The sequence below is a fragment of the Aythya ferina genome, assembly GCF_964211825.1.
Source record: "Aythya ferina genome assembly, chromosome: 1".
Taxonomy (NCBI): Eukaryota; Metazoa; Chordata; class Aves; order Anseriformes; family Anatidae; genus Aythya; species Aythya ferina.
Window position 1 is genome coordinate 122,998,227 of NC_140296.1, and position 19,695 is coordinate 123,017,921.

General features: G+C 40.7%; 1 protein-coding gene across 9 annotated transcripts in view; it reads left to right on the forward strand.

Annotated features, from left to right (window-relative positions):
• Positions 1–18,440, forward strand: part of STXBP5L (syntaxin binding protein 5L) — a 196,862-nt gene extending 178,422 nt beyond the window's left edge. For 6 of the 9 annotated variants that reach the window (XM_084500838.1, XM_084500836.1, XM_084500839.1 and 3 more), the window contains 6 exons: positions 8,202–8,441; positions 9,410–9,770; positions 10,753–10,918; positions 13,279–13,390; positions 13,751–13,971; positions 15,046–18,440. In XM_084500838.1, coding sequence (XP_084356964.1) covers positions 8,202–8,441; positions 9,410–9,770; positions 10,753–10,918; positions 13,279–13,390; positions 13,751–13,971; positions 15,046–15,087 — 1,142 coding nt within the window. In that variant the 3' untranslated portion in view covers positions 15,088–18,440. Of the gene's footprint in view, positions 1–4,368; positions 4,468–8,201; positions 8,442–9,409; positions 9,771–10,752; positions 10,919–13,278; positions 13,391–13,750; positions 13,972–15,045 lie in introns of all 9 variants that reach the window. The other 3 variants (XM_084500832.1, XM_084500833.1, XM_084500834.1) reach the window with 1 other exon arrangement.
• The last annotated feature ends 1,255 nt before the right edge of the window (positions 18,441–19,695 follow it).

The following is a 19,695-nucleotide window of genomic DNA, read 5'->3' on the forward strand; positions in this document are numbered from 1 at the left end:
AAATAATTCAGTTTCAGTATTTACCTCATCTTTTGGATTAATTCTTTTGATTATATAAAGTTAAAATTTGATATAGAATACTTGAGTTGAAAGAGCAGAGAGCTGGCAAAACAAACCATTGAAGAATATTTAGCTATTATCTCTAATAACCTTATCAAAAATTCTGTGGCAAGTACAATGCAATTTCCATTTTAATGGATCCAGTATACTTTTATACTTGTAGATTTTCTTTAGAATCTGCATACTTCTATAAAATTGTTGTAAATTTTTCTCTTGTCAATTATGGCTATACTGTTATGCTGTCTTTAGAAGTGCTCTATGCATTGGATTTTTTGAACTGGATGAGTAAATGGGACCATTTGGTTTCCTTAACAAGTTTGGGATGGGGAGTGATGAGAAGAGGAAAGTTTCTGTTTTTATCATTAACCCCTTTTTTCTTGGTTTGGTTGGTTCTGAAGCCCACATGTGGATGTGAGCTAATTTCTTTCCAGGAAAGAGAGAAACATAGTTGCTTGATCTAGAAAAGTGTTGAAGCAGCACAAAGTGGTTCAAATACATGGCAGGGAACTGCATAGGGAAAGGGAACATACTGCTGTTCATGCCTGCTGAGAGGACAGGATGTAATGGACATAAACTGCTAAGGCAGAGCCACAGTTTCATGGGGACAGTCAGCAATTAATTTCCATGACAAGGATAGTTAACTGCAGAAATGGATTTTCTGAGGAGGCTACTGCATCTCTGGCAGGTTTTCAGAACAGCTCATGCTCCCCACCACATATCCTTTGTCATGCTTCACCATATTACAGAGTGGATGACTTCTGGAAAACTTCTTTGCCCAGGCAGCCAGGAGAAATGACACTTACGTGGTCCTCTGGGCATGTTACAGCTGCCACGGGACCACTCTTCACGAGGCCCCTAAGGGACGTGTTTTTTTCACAGATAAGCTTTCACAGCAGATGGAAAAGCCCTTGACTTGAGATTTTTTTTCATTATTTCTCTGTGAGGGGATCATGGTGTTGGTTCTGCTTGTGAATCATTTCAATCCTCTTAGCATTTGAAGTTACTTTACATAGCTGGTAACAATAGGAATTGTGTAATAGGAAATAGCTTAGAGATACTGTGGTAAGCCACAGTCTCCACTGCTTGCTCAGTTTGTCACCACCATATTGCTTAGGGTCACTCCCAGCTAAGCATCATAGCTGTTAGGCTGAAGTAAAGCTTTCCTAACATGGCTGGGTTACAAGTGGCATAGCTTCCAGGGAAGACATGAAGAATGTCTTCATTTCTCAATGTCTCAATGTTCTCATTATACCTAGTGACCACAGATACAGAAGGCATGGATGCTGTCAGTCCTCTCAGGCTGGTTTGTGCCTCCAACTTTCTGCTGAATGCTATGATCACTAGACTGCAAAAAGCCAGTGGAGCTGTCGTCATTTAGACTGACTCATAATCTTTATCAGATCCAAACACTACTTTCCCTCAGAGGTTTCAGTGGAGTGTAAAACCTGATTACAACAGAGCTTTCCCTATGTCCCTGTAGTGAGGAGTGGAAGTCTAGAGACTGGGGTACCTTGTGAGTATCTAATGGCCAGGAGTGGCAGGGGAAGAACGAGAAAAGAGCCTTGTCTGCATACATCTGTGATGCTGGTGCCTAAATTTCAACTCAGTTGGGCTAGATTGAGTTTGCATTTGTTTTTTTCCTGGGAGCACGTTTTCTTTGAGGTTCTTGTAGGACGTTGGGTCCACTTGCTTCCTCATAGGAATCTGCAAATTTTCCCTATTTTTAAAACTAACTAAAAGAAAGCTCTGTTCTTCTTCTGTTCACTGAATGGCTTGTCAGTTTTAATTTAAATGATGATTTGATTCCAAGTTAATCTGATTTCACACTATACACTAGGCATGTTGAATTTGGAGGGCAGGTGCACTGCATGCTCAACTTTACTTTTTTTTTTTTTTTTTTTTTTGCTTGCTAGCAATCACCTCAGATCAACATAAGCTGTTTTTCTATATCGGAAATAATTTTTGAAAGTTTGGGAAGTGGAGCATACCATTAGACAGTTACTGGTACTTCTCTGGCAAAACAGAATGGGTGTGGGGCTGAACGAGGGAAGACCATATGAATACTCTGAGACTGTTCAAGTTACATTACAATAGTATTCTAAAGGTTTTTCTTTTTTTTTAAGCAAAGTCTATCTGACTACATTTCAGTTGCACAAGCAGAAAATCTACCAGAGAGGAAAAAAAAAGAATGATTTCACTTGCTTTGTTATAACTATTTTGACTCATTTATTGAATGGACCCAAGGCTTTTCTTCTATTGCACTTTTTGTCTCCTCATGATTCTTGTGTACTTCTGCATATGAAAGCTATAGAACATATTGTTCTTTCCCAAACCACCAATGGTACCAAGAGACGCTTCTGCAGAATAGCTATTTTAGGTAGGGGTTTAGATTATGGAGAACTGTGATATCTTTGATTAAGAAACATATGTCCTCATTTATAATCTAAATCCAAACTGAGCTCTTAGTGTTTGGAATATGAAGACAGTTTGCTTGTGTAAGTAAAGGGAAGTAATTCATGCAATCAAATATGGAAGCTTGATAGACACTATTTACATTAAAGATCTCTAGCATTTTTATCTTTCTATAAAAATGCTTATTTCTACATCATTTTCAAATTGAAAAACTGTTTTGCTCTAACAGTTCCCTCCTGTTTTTAAAACATGCTGAACTAAAACCTAAGCCTGAACTTTTCCATATTCTGGAAATATCAAAATAAAGATCCAAGTCTGGTGACTTGAATCTGGTTTCTCTTTCAGGCCTTTATTTGCCATCATGTGCATACATTGTCTTGTATCAGTATAATTCTGTGAAGTCATCCAAGTTACACTGCTATTACTATAGCAACTTCAGGACAGTACTTCTTCAGCAGAACTTTTTCAAGAGAGGGTTAAGTGTCCCACAGGTGTGGGCTGTGTGTAAGCAGATGCTGTCACCCTGGTCTGAATGCATTCCAAGCAATATATTCACGTGCTTTTCGACATAGTTTTAGGGCAACTTATTTGAGCTGATACAGTAGAAAATAATTCGCAGCAAGTCTAGATTGTTGCATTGTTTGTGCCTAAGACAACTTCTGCTGCTTTCTAGTGAATTGCTTTGATGTGGAATGCAGCTCTAGAGTGATGCTATTAGAACGTGTTTGAAGATGTTCTTAGCCAAGTAACCGTGCAGTGTTCTTAAATGTGTGAAAACCCTGCAGCGTTACTTCCTGCCCCTTTCTCCTCTGTGTTGCTGAAGCATTGCCGTCAGTAATACGGTTCAGTCTCTGTCTGTATGATGTGTACTGTGTGCAAATTCATGTTTGAAGTGTAATTCCTTAACTGTACGTTTACATCGGCATTCAGAGCTTTGCATGCTTTCCTGATTCAATAATTTTAAAAGTGACAGATTTCTCTAAAGATATTAAGGTGATGATCCTTAAACTGTCAAATGTTTTAATATTTTCATTAACTTCTGGTAAGTCTGATGTTTGGAACTGAAACTTTAGAAATCTCCAGGTGAGGAGAATATAAACCTTTTAATTTTATTTCCATAATATATTGATTTCCATATCAAAAAGGTTTATCTTTATATATGTTCTTTAAGCAGGTCAGTTATTCAGTGTGTTAAAACCAGGAAAGAACCTATAATATTTAGGCATCTTAGGCGTTTGACAGTTTAATTGCAAAACTCTCCAGTAATTAAAGGAAATGTTTAGGGTGAAAATACTGATCTTTCTCACTGGTAGTTTAAGTTCATTCTTCATAACAAGTCATACTTTTGCTTTCATGATTCCTAACTCCAAAAAGAAATTGGCTTTATTCATCTGTTAGTCCTTACTCCATTATTTTAGAATAATGGCAATGACAATTTCTTGGAAGAGATGATATGTGAGGATGTGTTCCCCTTACAAAGCATTTGCTGCAGCTGAGAATACAAAAGTCAGAACATTCCCCTGAAGAACACACATCAGTGGTATAAATATTTTCATTAGTATCTCCTCTCCTTTTTCGTTTAATTCCATGGGAAAGTAAGGAAATTCCAGTATTATTTCCACTAAACAAAAGGGAGAAGAAAAGATCTCTACAAGTGCTCTGTGAATGTGGCAGTTGAAATATATGGAATCATTTACTCAAATTGTCTTTTAAATTCTCAGAAACCCTAAATTAAATCTTCTCCTAGACACCATTGCACTGCAGCAGGACCACTCTGTCGTGCAAGGAAAGAGCTAGGACAATAACTGCTCAGGGCTGCTTTCATATAAATGTCATGATGACGGTTGGCTCAATTGTTCTTGTCCTTTTGCAATGCATGCGATTTTGTGGCAGTAGGTTACATTTCCAGACGGGCAATGCTTCAGCAATTACATGGAATCAGTACATTCTCACACGACGAGCGTCACTATACTGCTCACACATGGATGAACAAAGGTAAGACTCAAAAACACTGGCTTCGTTTTTATCCTAGCATGTGAGTTGAAGTGTTCTTCTGTGTTTCTGTCAGTGAGGTGGGTAGCAAATTAGAGGTTTTGTAATTGTTTTTAAATTGGAAGCCTTCTACTTGTACGCTGTTGCTCATAGCTTGAATTTAACAATCAGTCCAATGTCATGAAGGAAATTGGTTCCTGAGTGTCCATCTGCATCTCACCAACTCATACCATGCATAGAGCAGGGTTGAATGAAAACATTTTGAGGAAAGCAGGACTACTGTAAGGCAAGTAGTGGTATTTCTGAAGTATGAACCTAACCCACAGTATGCAGCTCTTTGAAATTCACTCACTGCAGATAATGATGCTTTTGCTCAGAACTGCTTAGATTCTGGTCTAACAACTTGAATAGCAGCATATCCCAAGTCATAGTCACTCGTTGGCTCTCAGGGGACACTGGATCCCTCTGATAGTGCACTCTGCTTCCAGCAGCAGGAACACTCCTGTTTGGAGAAGAAAAAAAAAAAAAAAAAAAAAAAAAAAAGAGCCAATAAATGGAAATCTACAATGGGAAGACAAGTAAAAATGACATGCTGGCCTAAGAGAGAGACAGCTGAGTGGGAACAGGGGGATCACTGGAGTTGGGATATATGCCTCTCCAAGCAAAAGAAATACTGGATGTTTCAAAGCAAGAGGCAATTTAGAGACAGGAGCACATTTATGAGAAAGTGCCAAGGATCTTCTGGAGAGGAGAAGGAGGGAAAGAATACTGGGGAACAGAAAAGTATCTTCTTTTTGCATATGAAAGGTCTATCGCCTTACTGAAGCAGGGAGACCACATAAGCTTTGTTTAACTTCGGTTAAAGGGAGTACTTGAAAGTGGTACTGGTGCTGGTTCAGAGTCACACAGAAAGGTGTTGTAGCTGACATTGTTGGGACACCTGTTTTGCTGTGTAATAGAAGGAAAATAGAAGAGGAAATCCATAACATGGTGGTTGGGTTAACGATTAGTATAGACTGGCAGTGTTTGTACAGGAGAAATTTTAGCAGGTGGAACATCATTTTAAAACATAGAAACTAGACTAGGTAAGTTTTTACAGTTTCACAAAGAAAGTGCTGTTATATTTCTTGAGGATATAACGGAGCAGTTTTGAAATAAAGAATTTAGGGTATATTCTCTTTGAGAAAGAGAGTCTCATGGGAATAGCACTAAACTAAGTTTTATCCCAAATTCTAGGGAGAAGAGAGATTTCTGCCTTGTTTTAGAGCTAAAGTCACATAGTGATTGCAGCCTTTCATGGGTTTTGTTTTGCTGTTCAGATATGTTTAATGAAATCAAATTTTGAAATGTGTCATGCTGGTCTTTTGTGTTTCAGTTTGAGTAGTGTATTTAATATAAAATAGCACAGTATGTTCCCAAAAGTGTCCTAAAGATTATATCTGTTAATGTCAGTTCTGCTAAAATGTCTTAGTTAACTGTACTGCACAGGAGTGAGGAACACTTCTTGTTAATTTAGAGAGGGAGAAATCTTGATGACACATGCAAATGGCACATCATATATTTTAAGGTCCGTGCATGTCGCCTACGCTAACTAAGCAGATGCATTTGTCCTTTCAACATCATTCTCAGTATGAGCACCACCATACTTGAATTTTATGGCTGTGATATTAATATAGATTTTAAAGAGAAGAAGAATTACATAATCAGATATTTTAAAAGTAAGGTACACTTTGAATTAAAAAAAAAAAAAAAAAAAAGATTTGTGGATCAATCTGTGCCTTGAAATTACTGAAATTACTGCCCTCTCCTGCTTTGCCCGGCAGTTGTCACTTTGCTTAAGAAGGAGCTGGGCCAACCAGTCCAGTGCAGAAGTACAAAGTGCTTGGGGTTATGGGAGACGCTAATTCTCAAGGTATTAGGAGCTGTATTTGCACACGAATAAAAAATCCCAGTTTTATGCAGATATATTTAGCAGTGCTGAGCCAGAACTAGAGTAACAACAGTGCCTACTTGAAGAAGGTGAAACAGGGTGAGGAGAAGGCAGTGCTTAGAAATTCAAGTAGACAGAAATTTCTCTTCCATTAGAGTGGGACTGAAGTGCCAGGAAATGTTATCCTGCAAAGCTCCTGTTTGAAAAGCTACAGATACCCTCCAAGAACAGCAGCTGTGCCAAATGTGAATGAGCAGCATGTGAATCTGCCCCCATCCCTGCGTGCCAACACAGGCATGTAAGGTGGCATATATAGTAATGCCTGCTCTGGTTCCAGTAATGTTTTGCTGTGGTTCTCTCCAGTCTTTCCCAGGTAGCTGCTGTGAAGAGGATAATTTCAGCAGTTTACACGGCGTGATCTGGGTAGGGGAATATATTGCTGCAACATGTTGTCCAAGGAAGATTCACCTGCCAAACTGCTGCTTCTGATGGAGAGCAAGAAGCATACATACAATATGAGGCTTAGCCTAGTTTTCAATTGGAGTACTTGAGAAAGTTATTTTCTATTCCTCTTCTCAGTCATTTCTACTGGCTCTGAAGAGATAGCTCTCTATTCTGAGGTACGAGACAGATAATTTCATACCAAACACGAATCTGCTTCATAATGATAGGTTCAGAAGTAAGCCTTTTATTTCCAGTCCAATATCTTCAAATATTTCTCCGTCTCCAGAGCCTCCTACTTCCTCTAGTTGTTTATGTTGCAGAAGAGAATGTGAGGTTTCCAGTGATCGAGACTGGTCTTGACTCCAGGTTGGTAGACAGCAGCACTGGCACTAATCATTTTGCAATCACTATGCTAGCAGCCAGCCCTGCTCTCCTTTTCCCTCTGGCTTCTCTAGTCTTCAGTGACTTTTTAGCCTCAGTGTCCTTTATAGCCTCCAACGTGTTGTCACTGACACATCCCGCTAGTGCCAGCAGCTCCCTTGCACAGTTTTGTTCTCCCTTCTTGGCACAAGGCAAAGCAAAGCAGGGATCCCCGAGCCAGACAGCAGTCAGACCATGTTCACTGTTCCCTCAAAATCCCCGTGCCTGTGTATTTGCAGTGAGGTCAACGCAGCTCTGTCTGCAGCTGGCTCTCACTGTTGCCTGCTAAAGCTCAAGCAAGAAGACGAACCCATCAGTGCCAGCTCACTATGCAGTTGTTGTCTAGGGCACAGAGCACGTTTCTCATCTCAGCGCCCGGGAAGCCAGAGCTGAATGGTGCCCTGAGACATCTCAGATGCTGGGATCACTTTAGCAATGGGTGTATTTCTCCCAGAGAGCAGTTATTCATAGCTTGACAATACACAACGGCTGTGAACTGAGTGCTAGTACTTCCTAGCGATGGAAACAGCAGCAGAGCAAAGGACACGTGTTCTGAAGTTGGTAACGGCTCCTTCCTTCGTGTCCTGCAGCGACGAGATACATGGATTAATTTTAAATGCATTGGTAACATATGGGTCTAAAATTATTTCATGCTATTTAGAACAAGTCCTTTGAGCTAAGGCTGTTGTAAACTCTAATTAGTCTATGCTAATCTCCATAATAAGCAGCTATTTCTAATGCAGATCTAACTGATGAGGTCTGACAGCGTTTTCCACGCAGTTATACACTGGCAGGAAGCTGATATGGCGTTAGTATCAGACTGTTTGCCCAGGTTATGAAAATGCTGTTTTCTGTACTCTGCAGGGAGTTTGTATTTGCTGCAGGCTTGTGCTTGCTCTCGGATTGCCAGCTTATGCCTGTTCGATTGTATTTATTTGTGCAGAAAACCGGGAAAACTCCTTCAGCCGTTCCCGAAGCTCCAGCGTGTCAAGCATCGACAGGGACTCAAAAGAGGCAATTACAGCTTTGTACTTCATGGAGTCCTTTGCCCGAAAGAACGACTCTGCTGTCTCCCCATGCCTCTGGGTTGGAACGGGCCTTGGTATGGTCTTAATCCTCTCCCTTAACCTGCCTGCCAGTGACGACCTACGGCAGTCAGAACCGGTCATGGTGTCACCAAGTGGTAAGCGTGCTGCTGTTTTCCTGTTTATTTTCCATCTCGGTACAGCGAGAGAAAAACTGCATGGTTTTGTACGGTCTTTTTGGCAGAAAATTCTCAGGAAATGTATCAAGCAGTGGTCATGCGCTACATTGAGGGTGCACAGGTAAAAAGATACCCTTGTGAGAGACCCACAGCTTCATAAGCCAAGGCACTTTGGTTGTGTTACTCCTGAAGACTACCCTACATCTTGGGCAAAGTCATGTGTAATCTTTGTGAGGACAGGGAAATTAGCAGGGCTCCTTCATACTGGGAAATTGCAGTCCTGTATACTGCTCTGATGCAATCCTATCTGGGATGCTGTGAACAGTTTGGCTGTCTTTCCTGTCAGAAGGCTGCAGAGAAGCAGAAGGGAGTTCAGGAAAGGAAACACAAATGCTGGCAGGTTGATGTACCAGGAGATATCCTTGGCTTAGTGAGTGACAGATGGCAGAGCAGAGAGGACAGAGCAGTAAGAGAGGTCAGGTCTGAGGAGAGGCAGTATGTGCTTACCGCCTCCACGGCAAAGTAATGACAAAAAACAGAGGATACACAGGAACAGAGGTAAGCCCCCACCACAGTTGGTTTAGAAAAATAACGCTGGATGGACACCAGACTAAGGAGAGCAGTTTTAGTGGAAGGGTAATAAATAATCCTACTGGCTTAACACAGAGATAAAAACCAGCCTATTTTTACAGTGTTTGGTAGCATGTATTATATAGATTATTTGATATAGGCTGCCTGAGACCTTTTTGGTACTGACAGCCTATTTGTTCACCTTCCTGTGTGGTCAGGAAGAACCAAGCAAGGACGACTTGTCAACTTAGCTAGATTAATGTGTTTGCTGTATTTACAAAAGCAAAACTAGGTGTCAGCTGTGCCTTGTGTACACCGTACTGACAACCAGTTTAATTGTGGTGCCAGTGCCAGTGAGAGACGCTTATATTTTGCAGGCACAGTTCTGACACTGAAAGGAGCAGTACTGACCTTCGCGTGCTTGGACAGCGTGGGGACGTTGACACATCCACCGTATGAAGTATGGAGGGACCCACACAGTGCTGATGATGGTGAAAAAACAAGAAAAAGGAAACTTGTCATGCATTCCCCTTCCTCCTCCCAGGATATGGGTGATCATCAATTTGCAGTCATTTGTTCAGAAAAACAAGCCAAAGTCTTCTCATTGCCTTCCCAAACATGTCTTTATGTCCACAACATCACCGAAACGTCCTTTTTATTGCGAGCAGATGTGGTCACCCTCTGTAACAGCGTCTGTCTGGCGTGCTTTTGTGCCAATGGGCACATCATGACACTGAGGTACTTATCTAACTAATCTTGTGGCAAAACTAAACAAAGAGGTGGCACAGCAATGTCACGTTCCACTTGCATTTGCTGTAGGGTGTGCTTACAACATGTCTGATGCTCTGCATTAACTCCTGGTGGGTGTATTTAGTGCACATTTTATATACAATTAATTACTCCACCGGGAGCCCTGCCTAGCCTGCTGCCATCCCCGTTCCTTGGCCTGTCTCCACATGGGGAGATAAGGCAGCTGCACAGCAAAATGAACTCTTTTATTTCATAGTAACTCCCCCATGATGACAACTAATGGCTGATGACTTATAACTAGCATGAAACATTGATAATTTTGCTCAGTTATGGTAAGTCAGCAATAGAGCAGTGTAGAAAAGCTCAGCCATAGAAATGGTACCGTTTGTTTATCCAGTGTGAAGGGGAGAGCCCCACTCTTGCAATTTCAGATTTTTCCACTTGGAGAACCCAGTTTTTCTTCCTCGTCACTGCCACCATTGAGCTGACTGCAGCATCACTGTAATTGTGCCCCTGCCCCACACCACCCCTTCCCTGCCCAGGCCCTTTAAATTGAATCAGGATGTACAGCTAATGAGGTGAAGCAGGAGAAGCTGGAGCGCAGGTAAGGGGATGCTGGAGCCTTTGCCCCCTGCAAACAGGGCCTTGCCGTGCCATTTCCCACCTCATAACTGGGGGCAGACACTGCCCCACCACATGGCACAAGCCATACTGTGTCACATGAGTGTCCCAAATCCAGACGGCAGCAGGAGCTGACTGTTGAGGCAAGGCAGCTGGATCTTCTCCCTGCAGGGAAGCAAAGTATGAAGGGAAGGCACTGTGTTGAGGGCAGAATTTTTCAGCTTAGAGCTGCACTTCAACTAATCCAGTTATGAAAAGCATAAACTTACACATTGGTTTAAAATGCAGCCATACAGCAGATGTACCACGTGTGGCAATTTGTCTAACCTAAGTATCCGCTTCTCTTCAGCTTGCCCAGCCTTCGCCCACTGCTGGACATCAACTATTTGCCTGTAACAGACATGAGGATAGCGCGGACCTTTTGTTTCACTAACGAAGGGCAGGCTTTGTACCTCAGCTCTCCCACTGAGATCCAGCGCCTAACATACAGCCAGGAGATGTGCGACAACCTGCAGGTATGGCCCAAAACCTCACTTCACTGCCTAGCTTTGTCTTTGTGTGGGAGGGCCAGTGGTCTGAACAGCGAGCATCTGTAAATTGCCATTTTTACTGTTAGAGTTCTCAAAATAACACGATTTCTATGATTTCCAATCAAAAGATTTTTTTTCAAATGGTTAAATAACTAATACTGGCATTTCCAAAGATGATACTTTGTTGTCAAATCACCAGCATACCTGTTGGTGAGGGGAAAAAAGAAAGGAACATATTTTTTAAATTTTTAGTATCTCAAGTGACATCAAAGACAGGTGTGTTCCTTTGTGCTTGCCCCTGCTGACTGATGCCAGAGAAGCAGATCAGAGAGAGGTCAGCAGCTCTGTTGCTGTTCGGACTCTTTTGTGGCAGTCACCTTGCTCCTGTGCCCTAATGCCTGGCCCGTGTCTCCAGCCTGCCCTCGTGTAATTGCAATCTCTGCTGGCTCTGAACAGAGCCAGATTTGCGCCCAAATGGGACTCTTCACAGCCTGCTTCTCTCAAAGTCCTACCAGACGAAAGACCAACTGTTAAAAATGACTGAAGGGAAAGAAGGGGAAGTTAGAAATTCATAGCAGCCACAGCAGTTGGTACCAGCATGTGTCCAACCACATAGCAACTGTGTCAGTGAAAATATGCGTTCCTTCCCATATTTTATATATTTTTTTTATTTTAACCCAAAAAATATCTTAATACCTGCAGCTTTCAGTAGATGGGTGGGAATATGAGACAAACTGGTGTTGATAGTATAAAAAAACACAGACTGTTTTAATATATTTTTAATTATTTACTGTTGTTTTCACTCCACTAATTGGCACTCCCCTTCTTCTGTATGAGGAAAGCAACTCCCATTGTACATTAAAACACAGTAACTACAGAAATGGTCTAATTAAAATAATTTATTTTGAGCAAAGGTCTTTACAATGTTAGGTTTGGGTTTTTTATAATGAAAATGCATATTAAAATGTCATTTACTGAAGAGGAGGAATTGTAAGAGGTTATAGGGAGAAACATGAGTAATAAAAGAGAAAAAAAAAAAGAGGGTGAATAAGTTCTAGGTTATATAATTAACAGTGAACTAGGATAGAAATATAAAAGAAATGGTCCTGCCAGTGCTCATTATGCCCTAGGGAATAACATGTGCTGAGCTGCTCAAATCACATCCCAGCACTGTCTGTCTCAAGTCTGAAGGAGCACTGTGAGGAGTGAGCATTGCATACCAGCTTTGCACAATGGAAAAGAGAGAGTTTTTGCAGGGAAACAATTTTAAAATTATTGAAAGGTTTGCTCAATGTATCTTAGACGGTGAACCTATAGCAAGATGCTGTTGCAAGCCAGATTTTTATTAACCTTAATAGCATCGTGCAACAACAAAATGGAAACAGCCCTTGCTACTCTGTACAGATGAGCTACCACTGCTTGTATCTTGGCTTTTATGCAACAGGGACAGTAAAAGGCATGCACAGCCATTAGCCGTGTACAAAAGGCAGATGACCCAGCATCACCTGCTACCTCGGAAAACAAGCCAGGCGGTATGAGAGAGGCCACTTAGGCTCAAAGGGCTACAGTACTTTTTCTCCCTAGAGCAGGTGACTCTGCAGAGGAGCAGTGAGTGAGTCACAGCTCTGTCCTAAGCGCTCAGCTTCCCAAGGGCCTTTTGTGCAGCACAACAGCTGTGTCTGCCTGTTGAGGCAGAGATGAGCAAACACAGAGCTGAGCAACAGGGCAGCGACTGCTCTCATCACACAGCATTGCTGGTTTTAAACACTAACGGGACCACATGCTTTCTTTACCAGTTTTATTCTGGGGAGCCCACCTTCCTAGTACTGCTGCAAATAAAGCTAAGCCTGAGATTTGTTTGGCCCTAATTTAGTTCAACTGCTCCAAAATCTCCATCACCATGACAGTGCTGCCAGACACGCTTATTTAGCATTACCGATGGCACTGCCAAAATGCACAATAACAATGAATAGGAAAGAAAGAGGGGAACATGGAAGGCAATGGGCTTTTATTTAAAAACAAACAAACAAAGAAACGGAAAAGAAACCTCTGAACTGCTATTGAGCACTGAAATCAGGTATGCTGTAAAGAGAAAACAGAGTGAATGCCCTGCTTGCCTGGATAATCACTAAAGCAAAACACATAATTCACAGCAAATTGATTATTCAATTACAGTGTCGCCTCTGCTGTTTCTAAGCAAAATGTGATCTTACCACTGATGTTTTCACAGACTTGACTATATCCAATGCATGTGGATTTTAAACTAATGCAAATGAAGCAAAGACCCAGACCTGCTTTCATGTCAGTAATTTTTCACGTGGACTTTTGCCTGACTTACTTTCTAGGACATGCTTGGGGATTTGTTTACTCCTGTGGAAACACCAGAAGCTCAAAACAGAGGCTTTCTCAAAGGACTTTTTGGAGGAAGTGGACAAGCTTTTGACAGAGAGGAACTTTGTAAGTGACTGTTTTTTTTTCCTTCCAGAAACCGGTACACGGGATCTCTTGCTCTTATCATCTAGGAACGGAGTGGTACATAAGATTTATATGATTGGTGCTTAAAAACAAAAAGAAAAGAAAAAAGGGCAGGGTTCTTGGTTACCTTGTCTGTGATTACTTCACCTCGACAGCTTCCTTTAAGCAGTGGAGGGGTGGGGGTGCACAGCTGCACTGTAACAGGCAGGTGCAGAGAGTGAAGTCCTCCACACAGCATCTGCACACCAGGTGTCATTGCTGCAAGGCTGCAGCTCAGGGGCCAGAAGCACCAACAGCACTACAGCCAGTGACTCATTCGCTGTTTCTATTTCTCCTTTGCAGTTGGTGAGGCCACAGCAGGAAAAGCCTCTCGCAGTCTTGCCCAGCACATACCTGGATCAGGAGGAATTGAAGGTGTGAGAGGAGCTGCAGGAGGAGTTATTGGGGACCTGACTCGTGCACGCATTGCCCTTGATGAGCGAGGACAGAAACTGGGAGAGCTGGATGAAAGGACTGCGAGCATGATGGCCAGTGCAGAAGCATTTTCCAAACATGCACATGAGGTAAGAGCCCTGGCACCATACACACAGAACTAGGAGCCACAAACTCTACAACTATTCCTTTGCTTCACTTCAGGAAATTCAAATACTGTGCTCCCCATTCACCTGGTCACATTGTTTTAGGTGTGCTCACATTAACTTAAATGCTGTTTTTTCTGTTCTTTCCCCTGCACAATGGAATACCCAAAATAAACTTCACTGCACATCTCTTCCTTTCATGTTTTCATAAAATGAACATCCCATCCATTGTTAGCCTCTGAATTTAGAATGTGGTACTTCTCGTCTCACACCTTTACCACTATATCATCATGACTTGTCTTTTTTTTAAGCTGCTTACTGCAGCAGATCTGTGCAGTAGGGCAGAAAACAAATAGGTGTGTACATAGGAACACTGACAGATCTTACTGGCGAGAAGAGGAGAAAACCTCTAGTACAGCACTGTGATACAGTTATTTAGGATAATACTGTGCTTAGAGGTGGAAATAGACAGCTCTTCCAGCCCATGTTATTAAAGCTGGGAATCAACTAAAGTGATTTTTTTTGTTTTTAAGATAAAAAGTATTAAAGACTACCTCTCCAAAATGTATGTTTTTCAGTTAACTGTACAGCTGGTTTAACATGCATTACATCTCTGGATAAGATTTTTATGTTTTTATTGACTTTTGTTAAGTGTGAGGCAAAAATACATGGAAGGAACTTGCCCTGAATGCAAAACAGAGTTTATATATTCAGCGCATATATACTGTGCTCCATAGATGAGCTTCTTTCTAAAGGTGTTAAAAGCACTGGCACTTCCCAGTCTTCTGCAAAAGGAAAGTGGTAAAGGAGTTAAAGTTCCTCAGGAAAAATCTTTTCATGAACAAGAATAGCAGGTAAGCAATTATATATATGGATATATTTTTAAGAATTTAACAATTACTATATAAAATATTTAAAACAAAATCTCACTGGAATTAAGATCCGATGATTATAAAAAGGAACAGTAATACACTACTTCACTACTTTTGAAGTTTGTGATGCTTCTCCTGCAGGACAGCGTTTTATATCCCTTAATTTGTTTGTTTGCCATTTCTGTAGGTGATGCTGAAATACAAGGACAAAAAATGGTACCAGTTTTAAACTTTCAAAGAATCTGCTTGTGGCTATATTAAGAACACTGTTCAGGGAAGCAATGTTCATTCCCAAATCTACCAGTCACAGGTCAGAAGCAATTTTTCTCCTAGAAGATGTTTTCCTCTTACAATATTGGATTCATCACAGTGAGATTCAAGGAGAAATGTTTTAGGCCATGAGATGGAAGCTAGAGTCACGTGGGTCTTACTCCAACACCTGGCTGATGCAGTAGCCAATTTTTTCCAAAAGGAACTCAACCATCACTGTGGCATGTATTTTTCAGAAGCTGTAGGTATGAACTGTGGGGAGTGTGTCTGGTTAAAAATATTCTGTACAAACTCGAATGTTAATGCACTTATAAAACTTTGCATGACTAATTGACATCTTAAAAAAAAAAAAAAAAGAAAAGAAAAAAGAAAGCATGTTGTGACCGAAGAAAAATGGGATTAATTTCTATTGAGAAAAAAATACTTAAATGGCAAAAATCTTTATTTTTTAAAAATGAGACTACAAAATGTCAGTACATTTCAAGCATGTTTGCTACTGTTCTCAACATAAAAATGCGTTGAGCTGTGTTTTCTTATATGCTATTTATTTCCCTTGAAAAACCTTGCTCGAAATCAGTACTGTTTAACTCCTACCAGAAGAATAAATAACTTCAAAAACCTATGCCCAAACTTTACAGATTTTTCAAGTAGCTAGACAGGCACTATCTGAAATGTCATTAAAACATGAGGGTAGATGGTTTATTTGCAATTCAGAGTACATGACATGTCATCCTTATCTGTACTTTTAAAAACGTGCTCTAGATTTATCTCACTTGTCCTTGGAGGGGGCTATGCCATTTTTCATCCCCATGGTTTCGGTATCACTTGGTTGCCTTATTTCTCTGTAGCAGGAACAGAAAACAAGCTTAGGAAATCTTGAAGTTAGGGAAGGCACAATGGGAAACCACAGTGCTACAACTTGGAGAGTCCCATCAATTTCCACTCACAAAAACCGCTTAGCAGCTTACAAAACAGTGATCATTTTTTTCGTAAGTGTTTGGTTGAATTTATGCTAAGGAAACTGCAGACCCCATCAACCTAGTAGCGAGAGCTCACAGCAGCAAGAGTAAAAGATGGGCCGGGGAGGAGCATGGAAAACAACTGTCAACATATGGCACTGAATTGGCACATAGAGCAAATGACACCACAGGTGTGTGGCAATTGATTTTCTGCTTACGCTGCTAAAAGTAATTTGCTTCTGCTTCAAAGTGGCTTGTTTGGTTTCTACAGAGAACTCAGCAGAACACTCTCCAGCTTGTAGAGACAGAAGACAACAGTAAGTAAAACCTATCACCTATTTACATGGATGGAGTCCTAGTCCATAGGAATGTGCTGCAGTCACAGTAGCCTACAAGAACCTCACTACCACGCAGGTGAACTGTTAAGTTAGAAATTTTTCCTACATGGGCTTGGAAACAAGGCACTGAAGACTTGTTTTCATGCACCTGGACATAGCTTCAAATTAGAAAAGGAAAGTGAGGAAAAGGAGGAAAAGCAACATTTAATTTTTTTCTATATGAGAAGAGGTACAGATGATGTCCTTTCAAGGAGTCCTGACTGGCACTGATGCAGCCAGACAGCATGCCCTTGGAACTAGATCTTAACTTCACCAGTGTTCACATGATCTCTCTCAAGGATGCCCTTCCCTTATCTTTTGTTTTCTTAAAATGGAGCCCAGGAAATTGTACAGTCTGGAAGCCTAGCTTCACTATCAGCACAGCTGTGCAAGTCAAAGGGATGGAACAGATCTGAGGTGTTCGGTTTTAAATTCATGTTGTAGCATAACAGGCATTTTATGCTTTACAGGATTTTTATGTTTCTCTGTGGGCAAAATCAAAGTGAGAACCCTGACTGGTCTAGCTCAACTGGGAATGAGACACAACAAGTTCTCTGTCACAGGAAAAACTGGACTATAGTTGTGAGAACTGTAGAAACTTGCTGGGAAAAAGGTCAAAGCCCAAAGATGCCTGAGTTTCCGCTGAGAATTAAGGAACTGAAATCGTCTGTGACCAAAGACGCTGTCTGGGCGTTTCTGTGCGAGGAAACAGAAAACTCACCGCTCGAATGCCAATATGAACTGGGTCGGAGAACTCCTTCCAGAGGCCAGATCACAGAAATGGTCACTTGCATATGAGGCAGTATCGCTGTAACCAGGCATCTAGAATGACAGATAAGTGACAACAATAGTAGAGCCATTCTATATCTTCTGTTTAAAGGTATATTCACTCTGCCTGTGCTCTGGGCTATATCCCCAAACCACTAGTCTCTAGGCAACAAAATCATTTTGTGCAGCAGATCATTTAAACCCTCCAACCAACTTTATAGGCCTTGTTCTCTTTTAGAGAAGCTAGGTCGTCTTCATTGGTGTCAAGATACAGACCAGAACTGGTTCTCCACCCAGCCCTACACTTGTTTATGCACTAAGACAGTGCAAATGAAAAGGCCAGTACCAGTTGAAGTGTGGCACTTGTATATCCGTAGGCTACAGGGCCAGTTTCTGTCATAAATTGGTGTGATGTAGTCAGCCTTTAATAAATCAGCCCAGATGAGCGCTAGCGCACGGTGGTCAGGCAGCAGCAGGCACACTTAAATGGCAAGGTAGGCAGCACTTCTGCATTAGCTTTCCATACACTGCACCTTGTGGGGGTGGCAGACATCGCAAGCCCATTACCTTGACGTTGGTGGAAGTGTCTCTTCTGGCTGGAGCCTGCTCCTGGTTCGAGAATCAAGTGTAAAAATTTAAGAAGGACTTTGAATTGCTAATCGCCATAGCATGCCCAGGGAGAAAAGTGTCTTCAACAAGTCATTTACACGCTGTCTGACTTATCTTGGCAGCCGCCAGTCTCTGTCTTAAAAACGGGAAAAAAAAACAAACTTCCAGTAGATTTCCATTTTATGCAACAGAAGAATTAGAATTTAGCATCCCTCAAACTTAAAAACGTGAATAAGAAATTGTAAAGCAACTTTTCTCTAGTACTCCCCATTAGGTCACAGCTGTATCTTGCTTTCCACTCTTACATATTTCCAGACAGTTACAAACTGCTATTTCTGTTAAGTTGACCACTTGTGACTATAATTATCAATTTTCTGGTAGTCTGTAGAGATCTAAAAAGTTGTATATGTTTGTATATAGAACATTCTATATATAAAAATATATATATGTAATGTATATGTTGTATAAGTTTGTTAGTGCACACTGTTAAATGCTTTCTATCAAGATTTACCATGTATGTGGAAAAAAAAAAACTTTCACTTAAAAACTTCAATGAGGGAGGAAAAATTCTTGCCTGACTGATTTATTGTGAAATGAGGGGGAGTGTGGGATTTTTGAAAGGCCTGACCTGAACACTATTAAAGGCTATTAATGAAAGTACTAAAGTCACAGCGTTCAGAGCAACGAGCACAGCATCTGAATTGCTGTAAGAAAATTAAGGACACGAGCTGTCACTGTATGTTGAAATCATGTGCTTTCACCTTTTCCACTAAGACAGCACCACCTCAAGCAAATCCTAAACCTGGAGGTAATCTTCAACATCGTAATCCTCAGTTACAATAGACCAGATTGCCTAGAAATATTTGTTCAATTTAAAACACGCTCTTTTTTTTTTTGGTTGTTTGTTCAGATACCCTTTTCACTCACATTCTTTGCAGGAGTTCTCTGTCACAACCACGGCCCAAAACCTGATGCACAGAACTTGCAACAGCACACGCATACATCTGGGTTTGACCAGATGTGTTTACACTTATGCATAGAGCTGTAGATAGACAGAGCATGCAGAGAAAATACATTAAATTAGATTATTTATATGTTTTCAGAGTAGGCAAGTCTTCGATGAAGTACAAGCTATTTTATTAAAAAACAAATCCATTCATAGAGTGTAAACTTGAAGCTTCAAATATTGAATTAAAAGACAAGCTAAAGAAGAATTTGAGAATCAGGTTTTGTTTTGTATAATCACCTGTTTTTTAAATGAGTTGATTTTTTTTTTTAAACAGTTCTACAGGTCCACTATTTACATCAATTAGACATTCCCTGTATTACCCGAATAGCTTCCTACATGAATATTTAGCAGAAATACTCTATTTATTATGCATATTGTATAAAATTATCACATATAGAAATGCTCTAAAACATATTCCTTTTATGGAAGCCATTTTACACCAAAATGTATTATAATGGAGATATGCATACAAAAAATATTTTTTTCAGTATACAATTTAAAAAGTGAAGAAAATAGTGCAGCTTCAGTAAAAGCTGTGTTCAACCTCAGGACTCCTCCATTTATAAGATGTGTGTATTGTAACAGAGGCAAAAAGCCAGATTTCATTTAATTCCACCCCTTAAATACCCTGGCATCTGCACATCATTTTTCATAACCTAAAGGTGAACTCAAGCACAGTATAATTCAGTCTTGAATGTTTTTTTGCCTTGGTATGGTCTTAGTAAGAACACACTCTCTCTCATTAAGGAACTACATGTGGCCATTTGTAGTCAACTCTTCATCTAGGTGTATAAGCAATAGTCATGTAAATGAGTGTTTCCATTCATGTGTTTTGTTTTGTGGTT